Here is an 18,892-nt window from a genome sequence, read left to right on the forward strand (position 1 = left end):
CCTGGAATGTATTGGAATCATCAAGTCTAAAGTTAACACGGACATGGATGAGAGTTTCAGCAGATGAGCTGGGAGAGAGGCAACGTTATGGAGATTGAAATATCTGGTGTTAGTGATGGTGCGGATGTGTGGTCAGAAACTCATCTTGAAGTCAAGTATGACCCGAGATTGTGAACAGTGCAGGTTCAGCCTCAGACAGTTCCCAGGGAGAGGGATGGACTCAGTAGTTAGGGAATGGAATTTGTAGTGGTGACCAAAGACAATGTCTTTGGTCTTCCCAATTTTTAATTGGAGGAAATTTCTGCTCATCCAGTACTGGATGTGGGATAAGCAGTTGGATAATTTAGTAACAGTGGAGGAATGGAGAGGGATGGTGGTGAGGTAGAGCTGGGTGTTGTCAGTGTACATGTGAAAACTAACACGGTGCTTTTGGATGATGTCACCGAGTGGCAGCATGGAGATGAGAAATAGGAGGGGCCAAGGATAGATCCTTGGGGGACACCAAGTACAAGGACTTTGGAGAGGAAAGGGAGGTTGGAGATGGGGCGGTAGTTTGCAAAGATGGTGAGGGGTCACAGATTGTTTTTTTTAGGATGAGTGATGATGGTGGATTTAGAGGTGAGGGAGACAGTAACAGAACAGAGAGAGAGAACCATGAACAATATCAGCAAACACAGAGAAATTAGATGATCAGCAGTTTAGTGGGAATAGGATCGATAGGGGAGGAGGTGGGTCTCATGGACAAGATGAGAACTGAGAGGACACGAGGGGAGATGGGAGAGAAACTGGAGGAAGATGCGAGTTCAGGGTTCAGACAAGGGGGAACTTTAGAGACAGTTTGTCCTGGTGGGCTAGTGGAAGGGAGGGAAGCAGCAGAGGCAGCTGATCGGATTGTCTCAATCTTAGTGACAAAGAAGCACCATTAGCTCCTCACACTTGTTGTTGGAGGTGAGGGTGGAGGAGACAGGGGAGAGGGAGGGTACTTCAAAATGAACTAACTTGTGTTAGAGCCACTAAAAAGATTCAACTCACTGTATTTCATACAAAGCTGATTTATTTGACTTTATCACATTATATTTTTTTTAATATTAAACCTATAACTGGGCTGAAATTTACTAACATCAGCAGAAACAGACCCCAATGTACATGGTTCAGTCCTGGATGTGACTAACAGGAAAATCCACTCAATGTTCTGAGTTACTTGTGAACTTGCTGATGTCTCAGCAGGCTGGATGACCGAGTGAATCCCTTCCCACACTTGGAGCAGGTGAATGGTCTCTCCCCAGTGTGAGTTCGCTGGTGTATAGTGAGTTGAGATGATTCCCTGAACCCAGTCCCACAGTGAGAGCACCTGAATGGTCTCTCGTCAGTGTGAACACGTTGATGGGACATCAGGTTCCCGGAACTTTTGTAGCATTTCCCGCAGTCTGCACATTTAAAAGGTCTCTCGTCAGTGTGAACTCGCTGGTGTGTCAGCAGATGCGATAATTGAATGAATCCCATCCCACACTCGGAGCAGGTGAATGGTCTCTCCCCTGTGTGAACTCGCTGGTGTCTCAGCAGGAAGGATGACTCAGTGAATCCCTTCCCACACTGGGAGCAGGTGAACGGTCTCTCCCCAGTGTGAAGTTGCTGGTGTTGATGCAGTCCTGATGATCGGGTGAACTCCTGCCCACACTCGGGGCAGGTGAACGGTCTCTCCCCTGTGTGAACTCGCTGGTGTTGTACCAGCCCTGATGATCGCGTAAATCCACTCCCACAATCAGGGCAGGCAAACGGCTTCTCCCCAGTGTGAACTCGCTGGTGTCTCAACAGGCTGGACGATCGAGTAAATCCCTTCCCACATACGAAGCAGGTGAACGGTCTCTCCCCAGTGTGAGTGCGTCGATGAGTTTCCAGCTCAGATGGGAATCTGAATCCCATCCCACAATCCCCACATTTCCACGGTATCTCCCCAGCATGAACGGTGCTTTGTCCGTCCATGTTCAATAGGGCGACTCCGTCAGATCCTGATGTGATGTTTAGTTTCAGTTTCCCGACTGCAAATCCTCCCCTTCGAATCCCCTGTGAAATTGATTTAAAACAGAAAAAAGGTGAGAGAGAACCCACAAAAACACAAAGACAGGTTGTGAAATTGAGCTGAATGAATCTGGGAATTTGTGGGGCCGGCACAAGGAAAACTGACCATGAAAACTGCTGGATTATCATAAAAACCCAACTGGTTCACTAATGTCCATCAGGGAAGGGAACCTGCCACCCAGTCTAGGCCTACACAAGACTCTGGGCTCATTAGGAGTATAAGTAGTTGGATCAAGAGAAGTCCTGACAACCTGTCGAGCCTGCTCCACCATTCAGTATGATCGTGGCTGAATTTGGGTTTCAACTGCACTTTCCCGCCCACTCCCCATATGCCTCGACTCCCTGAGAGACCAAAAATCTCCCCATCTCAGCCTGAAATATATTCAATGATGGAGCATCCACAACTCGCTGGGCTGGAGAATTCAATGTGACAGAGAGAGAAAGAGAGAGAAGGGGAGTAGGAGAGGCAGAGAGAGAAGGGAAGTGGGAGAGGCAGACAGAGAAGGGAAGTGGGAGAGGCAGAGAGAGAAAGGAAGTAGGAGAGGCAGGAGAGAAGGGGAGTGGAGAGGCAGAGAGAGAAGGGGAGTGGGAGAGGAGAGAGAGAAGGGGAGTGGGAGAGGCAGAGAGAGAAGGGGAGTGGGAGAGGCAGAGAGAGAAGGGGAGTGGGAGAGGAGAGAGAGAAGGGGAGTGGGAGAGGCAGAGAGAGAAGGGGAGTGGGAGAGGCAGAGAGAGAAGAGGAGTGGGAGAGGCAGGGAGAGAAGGGGAGTGGGAGAGGCAGGGAGAGAAGGGGAGTGGGAGAGGTAGGGGGTGAGGAGAGGGTTGTTATAGATCTACAACTAAACCAGAACTTTGACAAAACTTCCCAAACCCTCAACCTTCACCCCTAGAAGGACCAGGGTAGCAGGTGTATGTGAACACCATCACCTCCAAGTTCCCCTCCAAGTCACACACCATCCTGGCTTATCTGACATCCAGTACTGGATGTACAGAAATTTCCTCCATTTAAATATTGAGAAGATTGAAGCCATTGTCTTCAGTCCCCACTACAAAATCCACTCCTTAGACACCGACTCCATCCCTCTACCTGACAACTGTCTGAGACTGAACCAGACTGTTCACAACCATGGTGAAATATTTCACCCCAAGATGAGCTTCCAACCACATATCCACATCATCACCAAGACCGCCTATTTCCACCTCAGTAACATCGCCCGACTCCACCCCAGTCTCAGCTCATCTGCTGCTGAAACTCTCATCCATTCCTTTGTTACCTCTAGGCTTAACTATCCTAACACACTCCTGGCCGGCCTCCCACATTCACCCTCACTGTAATCTTGAGGTCATCCAAAACTCTGCTGCCCGTGTCCTTACTCGCACCAGGTCTTGTTCAGCCATCACCCCTGTGCTCACTGACCTACAAAGGCTCCAGGATAAGAAGCAAAATTTTAAATTTCTCATCCGTATTTTCAAATCCCTCCAGGGTCTCAACCTCCCTATCTTTGTAATCCAGCCTCACAACCCTCTGGGGTATCTCAGCTCCTCTAAGTCCAGCCTCCTGAGAATTCCTGATTTTAATCACTCCACCACTGGTGACCGTTCTTTCATTTGCCTTGGCCACAAGCTCTTGAATTTCCTCCCTAAACTTCTCCACCTCTCTTTCTCCCCTTTAAGATGCTCCTTAAAACCTTCCCATTTGACCAAGCTTTTGGTCACCTGACCTCATATCTCCTCATGTGGCTCAGTGTCAAACCTTGCTCTGCAACATTTCTGTGAAATGCCTTGGAACATTGTCTTACATTGAAAGTGTGATATAAATACAATAATTTGTCATATATCACTGTTCCTTCATCATCACTGGGTGAATAACCTGTAACTCCTTACCTAACAGCATTGTGGGAGCACCTTCACCACACGGACTGCAGCGGTTCAAGAAGGTCAAACATCATCTTCCTCACAGGCAACTGGGGATTGGCAATATTTGGTGGTGTCTGTGAAGAGAGAAACAGAGCTAACATTGCAGGCCATGCAGAATGAATTACAGAGAATAAAAATTATACAGAATTTGATGGTCAATATAAGCTCAGAAGTGGAAGAGAAATGGACTATAGTGCAGGAAAAACAATTCCTGACTATGAAAGATGGGAATGTAAAGCTGGGAAGCCATCAGCACATGGTCAGGGTTGGGGAGCGATGGAAACTTCATTTAGACACTGTCCGCAGAAGTAACAGTAAAATTCTAAATGGAGCTAAATACACCCATTATTAGAGACAGAGGAAGTTAGACAATGGCAGACAGGTGATCAGGGAGGGCAGAGGTGAAATAGAGAAATGGATGAACATGGATTTAGATCCACAGTAAAGAAGTCACACCAGCCCTTGAGGCATGAAATCTCTTACAGATAACAGAGCATAGCACTAAAGGTCTCAATTGTAGATGAATGGGCAAAAACATGCAGCTCTGAAATAAGTTCAGAGTTTGCAATGTTAAACTTTCCTGCTGGTTCCTGCAGCTAGAAAGATATCAGAAGCACTGGAGTCAGAGAAAAATCTCCCAGTTGAGGAAATACCCGGGGAGCGGGGTGATGTCACTGTGTAATTGTTGATGCGTGATGATGTCACAGTGTAATTGTCAATGTGTGATGATGTCACAGACACGGACACAGATCATCTGGGTCTGTGCAAACCAGTGATCACCACACATTATGAAGGATGTGGAGGGTACTTAAGAGGGGGCAGAGGAGATTTACCGGAATGGGTCGAGGAATGAGTGACGTTGTAAGGTTAGTTTGGAGAAACTGGGGTTGTTCTCCTTGGAACAAAGTAGATTGAGGGAAGATTTGATAGAGGTGTAACAGTTTACAATTGGCTTACATAACGTAGTTAAAGAAAAGCTGTTCACAGTATCTGATTGTAAAAGGATTACAGGACGACAGATATAAGGGATTACAGATTTAAGATTTGGGGCAAGATCTACAGGGAGCATGTGAGGGAAAAATTTTACACAGTGAGTGGCAATGACCTGGAACTCAATGCTTACCCTTTGAGGCCGATAATATCAAGTTCCGATGAATCAAGTCATTCTGTCAGATCTTAATGTGATGTTTGGTTTCGGTTTCCAATCTGCAAATCCTTGCCATTTAATATACCAGGATGTTGCCTGGGATGAAACTTTTAAGTTGTGAAGAGAGGTTGGATAGACTTGGGACGTTTTCATTGGAGCAGAGAAGACTGAGGGGTGACCTGATCGAGGTGTACAAGATTATGAAGGGCATGGACAGGGTGGATAGGGAGCAGCTGATTCCCTTAGTTGAAGGGTCAGTCACCAGGGGACATAAGTTCAAAGTGAGGGGCAGAAGGTTTAGGGGGGATGTGAGGGAAAACTTTTTTACCCAGAGGGTGGTGATGGTCTGGAATGAGCTGCCTGGGAGGGTGGTGGAGGCGGGTTGCCTCACATCCTTTAAAAAGTACCTGGATGAGCAGTTGGCACGTCATAACATTCAAGGCAAAGTACTGGTAAATGGCATTAGGTAGGTAGGTCAGGTGTTTCTCACATGTCGGTGCAGATTTGATGGGCCAAAGGGCCTCTTCAGCACTGTGTGATTCTGTGAAAAAGGAGTATACAAACAATCCATTACTGTCAATCCAGGACATAAATTGAGAAGAGACAAACATTTCTTTTGGTTTGAGCTTGCTGTGTGTAAATCCTCCCCTTCTAACCTCCTGTAAAAGGAGTTTCCAAAATCCATCCCTGTCAGTCCAGGATAGAAATTCACAACATTCTCTCCTCCTGCAACCTGGACCAGGATGACCGCGCATGCGCCCTGCTGCACATTGCCCCCTATAAAGATGGCGGCCGTTACCCTGGGCCTGGCACAGAGAGAAAATCAGAATTTTTCGGCCCGTTCTCTGCAACCGCAAACCCAGTACCTTGTTAGTTGCGGTCTTCAACCTGCACCGTGTCTTTATGAAGCCTCCCCGCCCACTCCGCTGGCTCCATTCCTCCTCACACACCCACGAATTACCTGGAAAAACTCAGCAGGTCTGGCAGCATCGGCGGAGAAGAAAAGAGTTGACGTTTCGAGTCCTCATGACCCTTCGACAGAACTTGAGTTCGAGTCCAGGAAAGAGCTGAAATATAAGCTGGTTTAAGGTGTGTGTGTGGGGGGCGGAGAGATAGAGAGGCAGAGAGGTGGAGGGGGGGTGTGGTTGTAGCGACAAACAAGCAGTGATAGAAGCAGATCATCAAAAGATGTCAACGACAATAGTACAATAGAACACATAGGTGTTAAAGTTAAAGTTGGTGATATTATCTAAACGAATGTGCTAATTAAGAATGGATGGTAGGGCACTCAAGGTATAGCTCTAGTGGGTTTTTTTTTATTTTATATAATGGAAATAGGTGGGAAAAGGAAAATCTTTATAATTTATTGGGAAAAAAAAGAAGGGGGAAACAGAAAGGGGGTGGGGATGGGGGAGGGGACTCACGACCTAAAGTTGTTGAATTCAATATTCAGTCCGGAAGGCTGTAAAGTCCCTAGTCGGAAGATGAGGTGTTGTTCCTCCAGTTTGCGTTGGGCTTCACTGGAACAATGCAGCAAGCCAAGGACAGACATGTGGGCAAGAGAGCAGGGTGGAGTGTTAAAATGGCAAGCGACAGGGAGGTTTGGGTCATTCTTGCGGACAGACCGCAGGTGTTCTGCAAAGCGGTCGCCCAGTTTACGTTTGGTCTCTCCAATGTAGAGGAGACCACATTGGGAGCAACGAATGCAGTAGACTAAGTTGGGGGAAATGCAAGTGAAATGCTGCTTCACTTGAAAGGAGTGTTTGGGTCCTTGGACGGTGAGGAGAGAGGAAGTGAAGGGGCAGGTGTTGCATCTTTTGCGTGGGCAAGGGGTTGTTTCCCCTTTCTGTTTCCCCCTTCTTTTTTTTCCCAATAAATTATAAAGATTTTCCTTTTCCCACCTATTTCCATTATATAAAATAAAAAAAAACCCACTAGAGCTATACCTTGAGTGCCCTACCATCCATTCTTAATTAGCACATTCGTTTAGATAATATCACCAACTTTAACTTTAACACCTATGTGTTCTATTGTACTATTGTTGTTGACATCTTTTGATGATCTGCTTCTATCACTGCTTGTTTGTCGCTACAACCACACCCCCCCTCCACCTCTCTGTCTCTCTATCTCTCCGCCCCCCACACACACACCTTAAACCAGCTTATATTTCAGCTCTTTCCTGGACTCGAACTCAAGTTCTGTCGAAGGGTCATGAGGACTCGAAACGTCAACTCTTTTCTTCTCCGCCGATGCTGCCAGACCTGCTGAGTTTTTCCAGGTAATTCTGTTTTTGTTTTGGATTTCCAGCATCCGCAGTTTTTTTGTTTTTATCTCTGTGTTTAATTGACTGCCACTGCTCTTCAAGAAATGCCTACCTCCTTGAAGAAGTTCTGTTCCTCTCTGCGACAAGATTTCCGGATTTCTCTGTTGCCTTGTTCACCTTCATTGCTTTCCATTTCTCTCCTAGTGTTTGACAAGGTGTTTACTAAAACCCGCTTTCACAGCCATATCTGCTTTCTCAGTGACTGTCTCCGTCTCCGACTTACCCCACGTGGATTTCAACTGAAATTCCACCCCTCATGTTCCGAACCCACCTAGGATTACAGGTATCTCCGGGACATAAAACGTTTCTCGGACTGCTGTTCCCGTCACATTCTGAAATCCACTCTCAGTGCCATGCGCCGCCATATGAACACACTCGACCTCTCCCTCCAGCAGCACTGCCGTACCCTTTTTCAAAGCTGCGCGTGCCCCCAGTTTCATTTTATTCTTCGGCTCATCCGACGCCTCAACAAGAAACTTTTTCTGTTTCTCTCAAGTGCTAAGGAACGCAAGCTCCAACAACTCATCGACACCAACACCCATCTAGGACCCTCCACCCCTGCCTGTCCCTCCGTCCCCACCCCATCTTCCAATCCCAGCCCCAGCCGTGTATTCACTATACCCCCTGACCTTCCCCTCTCCGATGCTGAACGTTCAGTGCTCAGCAAAGGACTTAGTTTCATACCCTTACGCCCTCACCTCAATGAATTTCGGGCTCGGCATGATACTGAACTCTTCTTCCGCCGTCTTCGTCTCCGGGCTCACTTCTTTGGGCAGGAGTCCTCTCCCAGTTCAACGGATCCTTTTACCCATCTTCAATATTCTCCCTCCACCTGGACCCCTCCCTCTGGATTCTTACCTTCTCTCGATCTTTTCATTGAGAACTGTCGGCGCGACATTAGTCGTCTCAATTTCTCTGCTCCTCTCACCCATTCTAACCTGTCTCTCTCTGAACTTACTGCACTCCATTCTCTCAGGTCCAACCCTGACATTGTCATCAAACCTGCTGACAAGGGTGGTGCTGTTGTTGTCTGGCGCACTGACCTCTACCACGCGGAGGCTGAGCGTCAACTCGCAGACACTTCCTCCTACCTCTCCCTGGACCATGACCCCACCACTGAACATCAAGCCACTGTTTCCAGGACTGTCACTGACCTCATCTCCTCTGGGGATCTCCCTCCCACAGCTTCCAACCTGATAGTCGCCCAACCTCGGACGGCCCGCTTCTATCTCCTACCCAAAATCCACAAACAGAACTGCCCCGGTAGACCGATCGTCTCAGCTTGCTCCTGCCCCACAGAACTCATTTCTCGTTATCTTGACTCCCTTCTCTCTCCCCTTGTCCAGTCCCTTCCCACCTACATCCGTGATTCCTCTGACACCTTACGTCACATCAACAATTTCCAGTTCCCTGGCCCCTACCGCTTCCTCTTCACCATGGACGTCCAATCCCTCTACACCTCCATCCCCCACCAGGATGGTCTGAGGGCCCTTAGCTTCTTCCTCGAACAGAGGCCCGAACAATCCCCATCCACCACTACTCTCCTCCGTCTGGCTGAACTTGTTCTCACGCTGAACAATTTCTCCTTCAACTCCTCTCACTTCCTCCAAATAAAAGGTGTGGCTATGGGTACCCGCATGGGCCCCAGCTATGCCTGTCTCTTTATGGGGTATGTGGAACATTCCTTGTTGCAGTCCTACTCCGGCCCCCTTCCACAACTCTTTCTCCGGTACATCGATGATTACTTTGGTGCTGCTTCATGCTCTCGTCAGGACTTGGAAAAATTTATTAATTTTGCTTCCAATCTCCACCCCTCCATCATTTTCACGTGGTCCATCTCTGACATTTCCCTTCCCTTCCTTGACCTCTCTGTCTCAATCTCTGGATAGACTGTCCACCAATATCCATTACAAACCCACCGACACCCACAGCTATCTCGACTACAGCTCCTCACACCCCACTTCCTGTAAGGACTCCATCCCATTCTCTCAGTTCCTTCACCTCCGTCGCATCTGTTCCGATGATGCTACATTCAAAAACAGTTCCTCTGACATGTCCTCCTTCTTCCTTAACCGAGGTTTTCCACCCACGGTCGTTGACAGGGCCCTCAACCGTGTCCGGCCCATCTCCCGCGCATCCGCCCTCACTCCTTCTCCTCCCTCCCAGAAACATGATAGGGTCCCCCTTGTCCTCACTTATCACCCCACCAGCCTCCGCATTCAAAGGATCATCCTCCGCCATTTCCGCCAACTCCAGCATGATGCCACTACCAAACACATCTTCCCTTCACCCCCCTTATCGGCATTCCGTAGGGATCGCTCCCTCCGGGACACCCTGGTCCACTCCTCCATCACCCCCTACTCCTCAACCCCCTCCTATGGCACAACCCCTTGCCCACGCAAAAGATGCAACACCTGCCCCTTCACTTCCTCTCTCCTCACCGTCCAAGGACCCAAACACTCCTTTCAAGTGAAGCAGCATTTCACTTGCATTTCCCCCAACTTAGTCTACTGCATTCGTTGCTCCCAATGTGGTCTCCTCTACATTGGAGAGACCAAACGTAAACGTGGGCGACCGCTTTGCAGAACACCTGCGGTCTGTCCGCAAGAATGACCCAAACCTCCCTGTCGCTTGCCATTTTAACACTCCACCCTGCTCTCTTGCCCACATGTCTGTCCTTGGCTTGCTGCATTGTTCCAGTGAAGCCCAACACAAACTGGAGGAACAACACCTCATCTTCCGACTAGGGACTTTACAGCCTTCCGGACTGAATATTGAATTCAACAACTTTAGGTCGTGAGTCCCCTCCCCCATCCCCACCCCCTTTCTGTTTCCCCCTTCTTTTTTTTCCCAATAAATTATAAAGATTTTCCTTTTCCCACCTATTTCCATTATATAAAATAAAAAAAACCCCACTAGAGCTATACCTTGAGTGCCCTACCATCCATTCTTAATTAGCACATTCGTTTAGATAATATCACCAACTTTAACTTTAACACCTATGTGTTCTATTGTACTATTGTTGTTGACATCTTTTGATGATCTGCTTCTATCACTGCTTGTTTGTCGCTACAACCACACCCCCCCCTCCACCTCTCTGTCTCTCTAACTCTCCGACCCTCACACACCCACTAACTCTGTTAGTTCTCTCCGCTCGACATTCTCTCACCCGCTCTGAGCAGCTTCGGACACAGATCAGCACTGCGCATACTCATGAACGGACCGCAATGCGCATGTGCGGAGAATTGCTGTCGTGAGAATAGGGCACATTCTGTCCCGCAGTGAATGCTGGGTGACCGCTCCGCCATTGAAGGGCGAAAATGTAGGTTATAAACCTATGTCCTGTAATCAGATACGATGGGTGCCACTGGGGCAAGGCATAAAATTGTTGGTTCAATTGATACAGCGACCAAATTGCTCTGGGCTCCAGCATAATTCTCTCCTGGGTGCAATGAACAGCAGAACAAACCCCTAGAGTTAGATCTGAACTCAGCGGAATCTCAGCAAATGGAGTGAGTTGGTGGCTTTTAAACCGTCCTTTGCCAATAGCAATCCTCTGATTGTGAATCAAATCCTTTGAACCTTTAAAGATGGAGTGTTAACATGTGGGCAAACTGAATAAAGCCCTTTGCTCACGTGAATGGCCTCCCACCGGTGTCTTGAAGCTATTAATGTACATAATATTTTGGAAAATACTTTCCTTTTAAAATAAAGGTTTAGTCTGTGGGTATATCTTATTTGGATTAAGGCTAGCTAGCCTGGGTGCTTTGATGTGTGCTAGTTTTGAGATGTAAGAGAAATAACGTGCATTTGCATTTTTAATCGCATTGAAAAAGTAGGGTGAAAACAGACACCTACCTAGCAGCTACCAAGCAGTATATTTATATTTTTAATAAAATTGGTATTATGAAAGGGCTTTCATTGTTAAAAGGTGGTGTTCAAAGAGGCTGGTGGGAAAATGAGAATTTGCATTCAATCAGTGATGGTAGGTATAACAAGACAACCATTTTGGGTGTGCAGAACAGAGGCAACGTCAGATCAAAAGGCAGATGCAAGCCTCTAATTGAGGAACAAATGAAAAGAACCTCATTTTGAATTCGTATGGTGAAAGTGCTTTGCCTAGTGTTTGGTTAAGTCTATGGGTTGCTGTTGCCTTCATGGAGATTAGTTTGGGAATTTGTTAAAGTTCTGACAGTAATAATTTGTAGCCATGTGTATATATATTTTAATCTGTTGTAAATTAATAAAATGTTTCATTTTGTTTCATTTAAAACTTGGAGAGCTGGTGGTCTGATTCCTAAATTTAGGGTCGCATCTCAAACATAACACATAAAATGATAGGTTGTGACAGTTGTTTAAGGTTTCCCTCTGGGAATTTTAAATAACTCCGCTTTACCAACTGCATCAGTCACTGCATCACTCGGCGAGACTGTGTTGCTGTATCAGTAATAGGGATGATAGGACAAATCCCTTTCCATTTCCACCTGGTGAACAATCTGTTTACAGTGTGAGCTTACCTGCACGTTTTCAGCTCAGACATGGATCTCGAAATCTGCTGGTAATGGGTTCCACATCCTTAACGCTACATAAGAACACGGAGCAGGAGTAGGCCATTAGGTCCCTCAAGCCTGCTCCGTCATTTAATAAGATCATGACTGACCTGACAGTAACCTGAAATCTGTACCCCGTCTACCCCCGATAACCTATCAACCCCTTGCTTACCAAGAATATATCCATTTCTGCCTTAAAAATATTCAAAGACTCTGCTTCCATAGTCTTTTCAGGAAGAGAAAAACATTTTTGCCTCTCTGTTTTAAATGGGTGACCACTTATTTTTAAACAGTGACCCCTCGTTCTAGATTCTCCCACAAGAAGTAACATCCTCACAACATCCACCCTGCTAGGTACGCTCAGAATCTTATGTGTTTCACTAATCAGGTAAAGAAAAGCAACATATTGCAGATGCTGGTCATTTGAAATAAAAGCAGAAAATACTGGAATTCTCAGCAGACCTGGTAGCCTCTGTGGAGAGATAAACATAGTTTTCATTTCAGGTCTGTAATCTTTCATCGGAACTGCATTACATCTGAACTATAAGTTATGCCTCTCAAATCAAAGATGCTGCCAGATGTAGTCAGGGAACTCAAGGAGAAGGGCGCTCTGGTACTTTTAAAATCTTGCTGCTTTCAAAAAAGAAAAATAAAACACCAACTAATCGCTGCAAGGCAGATATTCACCGTTGAAAGCAACTGGCAGGCATCAAATTCAAAGCACTTTCATGTCGCATCTCTTTTTGCTTCTGTGCCTGTCTTGTCTCCAGCTCCCGGGTCAATTAGCTGCTTGATGCAGACAGAGTCAGTTGGTGGGAATGTAAAACACAAGATGATAAGTTTGCAGACAACAGGGTAAAGAGACACCAGGATCTCATCTTCCTGATCCTCCCAGATTCTGATCCTCCCAGATTCTGATTGCAGATTATCCACAGTCACACTCTCCTTCTAGTCCATTTGTACGTTATACGAGCACATTCTAGTACGTTGTTCAGCTTTGAAATTGTTCATATTTTCACACTGGGTTTCAATGTGAAGGAAGCAGAGCTGTGATAAGCTTATATTATTCAGCAGATATACTGCAAGAAGGTACATAACAGGCTGATGGCAACAGTGCTCTTTGGACGCGGTGAGCTCCAGTGAAGGATTGGCACCATTAATGTGTCGTTCAATTAGTCTCGTGACAAACCTGGTACTAGAAATGATAAGAAAACTCGTTGAATTTTCTCCGTGTTTTGGTTTGTTAAGAGCTGAATACAATGTAAGAAAGTATATCTCGCTCGAGTGGGCTATAAAATGGCAGAATGACCCGTGCTGTTGGGAAACATAAAATTATAAAAAGTTAGAGCAAGGAAAGAGCAGTTTTGATTGGTTGATTGGTCAGGGGTGATCGCTGTGCCAGTACAAACAGTAAGGAGCAACATTTGTCCTTCTCCCGCCCATATTTGGCCTTGCACCACAATCTCTCATCAGTGCTTTGCAACCAGCCCTCCTTTTACAGTCATTCGCTCACTCCGCCTCTGTGTTCTCCACTTGTTCCAAGTGTGATTTTTCCAGCTCTGAGGCGATACTCTCACTCTTCTGCTTCCGGAAGAGCTGCTAAATGTTTTCAATCAATAAGTAATCAACACTTGTTTAAACAATTTCTCGAGATCCACAAACTTTTATTCCCTGAATAGCAATCAAACCCGGGCTGTGGCGGTGAAATCGCCGAATCCTGACCACTAGATCACCAGGGAATCTGCCAGTTTGTTTCTGGAATTGGCTTATCTACTCTCCGCTGCTTTGGCCTCTTTTTGTTCAACGGGTCGGAAATAAAAATAAAAGGCACAGGTAACATGGATAAGTCAGATTGTAAGGCTCGTGTGCAGCTTCCCTAGTGGTGTGGATTTGCCGCTTTCACTGGGCCATGGGCTGGGTTCGATTCCAGGTCAGCGAATGATAATTTATTGACCTCGTGCAAGCTATTAAAGTGAGTGTGGATAATTTCCTGATTAAAACGAGAAATGCAGACCACCTTTGCCACAATCAGTGGTGTGAAAGTGCAAGTTTTGCATCAGAGTTGGAAATGTCATCCGGTCGCAACGGCTCGAGAACAAACACAGAGGTGAAGATTGGGAATGAGAGAAGGGCTGTGATAGGTTGCAAAGCACTGACTATAGCGATGGTGATGCAAGACAAAAATATAGTGGTAATAGGGGAGATTTTACTGTTTACACCGATACAAATATCTCCCAGATCTGGTTCCAAATCCCATGTTAAATGAAGTGAAAACTTCTCGCTGAATCTTCCACTTCATAGCTGCACCTCCTTCCAAACAATGCAAACTCCTCCTGCATCTTCCATCCTGATATTTTTCTCCGTAACATTTTGATATGAAACTGCACAACTAATGTGAAAAAAGTTTGTGACAGTAAAAATGTGTTCACCTCTTCAGGAAACTGAACCACATTGACACACACAGAGGAACAGACACAGACATATATACCGAGAGTGACAGAGGACAAAGGGTTTGTCTCTAAGGAGAGACAAACACCCAGAAAGCAAGTATAACACCAACCTGGCTCTGTCTTTGTCCCACTACGACTCCAAGTTTCGTGAATGAACAGAAATAGGAAAATCCCGTTGGATGCTTTAGTGCTTGGATGGATTTGATTGGATCTAACTGATAATTAACTCTGTAGACACAGAGGTAAAACCAGGAATAATGAGCAGCGGGAAAACCCAATTGATTTGAACTCCATCGCTTTAACCACTCGACCACGGCAACTGGTACTATGGACGGGTTAATGTTGTTGGTATATAAGATGGCTGCAGCAGAGAAGGCGGGCTTTCAGCCCATCTTCTGCGTACCCTGTCTGGAAGAACAATTCAACTACTTCCACTGCCGTACATTCTCACACAAGCAATTACTATTTGTATTGCCTCTCCTCCTTCTCCCAATTAAAATTAAACCCAATACACGCCCGCATTCATTTTGAGCTGGCACTTTGACTTCAGAAGAGAGCATTCAAAGTGGTCCACAGGTCAACCACCAGTAACCTTGGCAGCAGTTCCACAAATAATGGAACCTGAATCCAGCACCTGAGGCTGTTTGGCCAGGCTACCTCTCTCAACCTGCTGTTTCCCGTCAACCTGTTGGTGTTTCCACTGAAACAGAACATTAAAAATTGGCTATAAGCTCCCTCGAGCCTCCACCACCACTTAATAAGATCATGTCAGATCCCCAAACTCTACACCAATTTCCCACCTAATCCCAATAGCTCTTCATTCCCTTAAAGCCCAAGAATGTATCCACCTCAGCTTTCAATATTCTCATTGGCTGGGGATCCACAGACACCCGGGCTACAAAACTTCCATAGATTCACAAGCCTTTGAGTGAAGAAATGTCTCCTCACCTCAGTCCTAAATGGCTGACACATTGTCCGGAGAATGTGAGCCCAGTTCTAGACGCTCCAGCCGGGGGGAAACAGCCTCTCAGCATGTTCACTGTCAAGCTGGCTCAGAATGTCAGACTTTTCAATGAGATCACCTCTCATTATTCTAAACTCCAGATAGAACAGACTCATCCACTTAATCTCTCCTCCTAGGGCAACCACCTCATCTCAGGAATCAATCCAGTGAATCTTGGTTACGCACAGACAGCGAGTGAATGGAGGGAACAAAGAGCACAAGAGTGAACAGAGATAGGGACACAGACAAAGATACTGAGAGAGTGAAAGAGAGCGAGGCAGATATACAGAGGCAAAGGGAGACAGTTAGGGACAGAGAGTGGAGAAGACACTGGGAACAGATACACTTCACCATTCCATACGATCGTTAACTTGGATTGACAGAGAGAAAGAAAGAGGAGAAAGAAAGACTTACATTTAAACAGAGCCTTTCACCAACTCAGGACAACAGGAGGCGCTTTAGAGCCAATGAAATCTTTCTGAAGTGTAGTTACTGTTGTAGTCTAATGACAGAGAAAGTTTGATACAACAGCAGATGACAAATCCGATTTTAAGAACTCCATCTCAACGTAGAATATTTCTTTCTATATATCTAAACATGTCATTGTTTGTTTGATGCGGATTCAAATGATGTAAATCTGTAGCTGAAGAAATATATTGCACCTCGAATCCCTGAAGAAACAACAACAAAGCATCCCATTTCTAGCAGGTCATCTCTCAGCCTTCTCTTTTCTGGAGAAAAGAGCTTCAGGCTGCTCAGCCTTTCTTGGTGATTATATCCGATCTGTTCCTTGAACATTTCTTGTTGAATTTTTACTTTCCTGGTCCTTGCGACACCTGACAGAAGTAGAAATAGTTTCTAATGTCCGAGGGATTTCAGGTTGGACTACTTGTGTTTACAAATTCATTGTCTCGATGTGTCCATTGCCTTAACCACTCAACTACAAGGACTCGGTGTCTGTCTGTTTAAATGTTGCTCAGTGACAATTTCAATCAACCTCCACTTTGAACCAAACCGACCCTTAGAAGCTGAAAAGTCTTCATTCAAAAAAGAGAGAAGGAAACCTCTCTTTTATATTTTAAAACAGCTCTTGTTGTTTTATATACCATCTCAACATGAAGCCACACAACTAACGTGAATAATGCTTGAATAGTAAAAATGAGGAACTGAAACACAGTGACGCACACAGATGAACACACACAGACATATACACCAAGACTGACAGAGGGCAAGGGGTTCTCTCTAAGGGGAGACAAACACCCAGAAAGCAAGCCTGACACCAACCTGGCTCCGTTTTTGTTTCATTTCTAGCTGCAACGTTTGTGAATGCTTGCAGACGAATGTAAATCAGAGCACGCTGGAGATTTTGGGTGGCTTCTATTCAACTTAATCGATGATTAATTGTGCAGGTACATTGAAAATTTCAGGAATGATAAGAGTAGCTAGTAGGATTCCAGCCTACCTGTGGAGATCCCAAAGCATTCAAAGCGTGTCACCTTAACAACTCAGTGACGAATACAAGCCCCGGATTTGCAATAATGACGTTTGTATAAAAGCATAAGCAGCTCCATCAGACGGTCATTTACCATGTCGTTCACATGCTGACTCTCTGGAAGAGCAAATCAACTGCCTTAATTCCACACCCAGCCTTTTCCCCCACAGCAATTCATATTTATATTGTCTCTCCTCGATCTTCCCAACAAAGTAAAACACCACACTGGATATAATGTGAGCTGGTATCTGTTGGTTCTAATGGGGCAGCTGCAGACACCAAAGAGAAGACTAAACATTTGGCCACGGTGGGATTCCAACCCACGCCTCCATAGTGACTGGAGCCTAAAGCCAGGGTCTGAGACTGCTCGGCCACGATAGAATAGCTGAAGGCATCAGCCATCGTTTCCTTCACTCGTGTTGCCACCAAAATAGAACAGAAGCAAAGGAGCAGGAATCGGTCATTGGGAAACTCGAACCAGCTCCGTCAGTTAATCAGATCATCCTACACTTTGTAACATACAGACATCATCTCCAGTGGGAACTTAATTATTTCAATGTTTCATTATTTCGATGTTGCAAATGATATTCCTTTTTTCCTGTGTGGCTGTGCGTGTTTACTCAATGAAATATTGGTACAAGGTAATTAGATTGTGTTTTTCCACTGAGAAAAATGAGGAGATGATTGGTCAGAATAAACTTTTTTCGAATGTTCGATTTGAAATCAACTATTTTTAAAATTTCCATAACTGTAAAATATTCGGAAACCAATTCTTCATGTCATTGAGCCAGGGAAACTTTCTTAATTTTCGCATTAATGCTCACACACCTCTTTCAATATTGCTTTTCTCAACTCAGAGTTTTCAAAGGGAATTAGACAAAGACTTTATGGGGGGTGGGGGGGTGGGTGGGGAATAGAGTTATGGTAGAGACAAAGAAATTCTGATTAATTAGAAAGCTCTTTGTACAAAACTGTTGTCGATCGGCCAAAATGCCTCTTACTGCGCTGTGCCATTTGATGATGACATTGTTGATCAGTCTGTCTCCAGCATTCCTAATGAGAACAGCCAAATTCCATTTCTTCAAAACAAAGACCCAAAGTACTGCTGCATGACCTCACCATTTAATATTTCAGTGAAGCCCATTGAGCTTTGCGGCTATCTCCAGTTTCTGCAGTGCAGTGATTGTCACATTTGCCTGACACATGATAAGATTCCTGGTTCAAGACTGCACAGAACCATTATCTAAATCTGCTGATTCACGTATGTTGAAGACAGTGTCTTACAGCCATGTGGCCTGGTCACTGCTCATCCTTCAACCAAACGCACCTGATCTGCTCATTGTGATTGGTTAATCAGGAGTGACTTTTGTCCCAGTCTGAACAACAGGAAGAAAAAATCCCTCTCATTCCCACCCACATTTTGTACCCTCATCCCTTTAGTCAGTTTCTTTCTCATGCCCTGTAACCTATCACACTCATTCCCTTTTGTCCTTTCACCACCTTCCCCTCGTCTCTGGACTTGTTTTCCACCTGTTACAACCCTGACTTTTCCAGCTCCGATAAAAGATCAACAAACTGGAAGATTAACACTGATTCTCACTCCACAGACGCTGCCAGGCCCACTTTCACTTGATAAGGAATCCCTGTTCATTGTGACAGTTCACACAGTGGGAGGGGAAAAGCTTTTCCTGGCTGGAAATTAAACCTGGGCTGCGGCAGTGAAGGCATCAAATTCAAAGCACTAAATTCTCCGCCTTCCGTTGAAGTGGAGGCAGTTTCCACTTATAAACCCAACAAATTTGATATTAACAAAGCGGGATGGAGAAAGACTCAGTTTGACCGTTGACACTGTCAGAGGAATGGAGAGATGGGGATCACCCATGAAAGCAGCAAAGTTTAAAAGCAATGGCGCTCATGAAGCAGCTCCAACTCAC

At 45.6% G+C, this 18,892-nt stretch overlaps 1 protein-coding gene across 5 annotated transcripts; it reads right to left on the bottom strand.

Annotated features, from left to right (window-relative positions):
• Positions 1 to 1,054: 1,054 nt before the first annotated feature.
• Positions 1,055 to 6,056, bottom strand: LOC121273947 (zinc finger protein 239-like). 5 transcript variants are annotated; one of them, XM_041181085.1, is made up of 3 exons: positions 6,007 to 6,056; positions 3,961 to 4,067; positions 1,055 to 2,064 (listed from the first exon to the last, which is right to left on the bottom strand). In XM_041181085.1, the coding sequence occupies exon 3, from the start codon at positions 1,981 to 1,983 to the stop codon at positions 1,198 to 1,200; it is 786 nt and encodes a 261-aa protein (XP_041037019.1). In that variant the 5' UTR covers positions 1,984 to 2,064; positions 3,961 to 4,067; positions 6,007 to 6,056; the 3' UTR covers positions 1,055 to 1,197. The 5 variants fall into 5 exon arrangements, with proteins under 5 accessions (XP_041037019.1, XP_041037021.1, XP_041037022.1 ...); XM_041181087.1 differs by lacking the exon at positions 6,007 to 6,056 and adding an exon at positions 5,548 to 5,582; XM_041181088.1 differs by lacking the exon at positions 6,007 to 6,056 and adding an exon at positions 5,117 to 5,339 and having other exon boundaries at positions 3,961 to 4,040.
• Between the last annotated feature and the right edge of the window lie 12,836 nt (positions 6,057 to 18,892).

Source organism: Carcharodon carcharias (genome assembly GCF_017639515.1).
Source record: "Carcharodon carcharias isolate sCarCar2 chromosome 27 unlocalized genomic scaffold, sCarCar2.pri SUPER_27_unloc_6, whole genome shotgun sequence".
NCBI lineage: Eukaryota > Metazoa > Chordata > Chondrichthyes > Lamniformes > Lamnidae > Carcharodon > Carcharodon carcharias.

What these genes read in the sequence shown, in the direction of transcription:
- LOC121273947 (XM_041181085.1), bottom strand. Translation starts at nt 1,983, where the DNA reads ATGGACGGACAAAGCACCGTTCATGCTGGGGAGATACCGTGGAAATGT.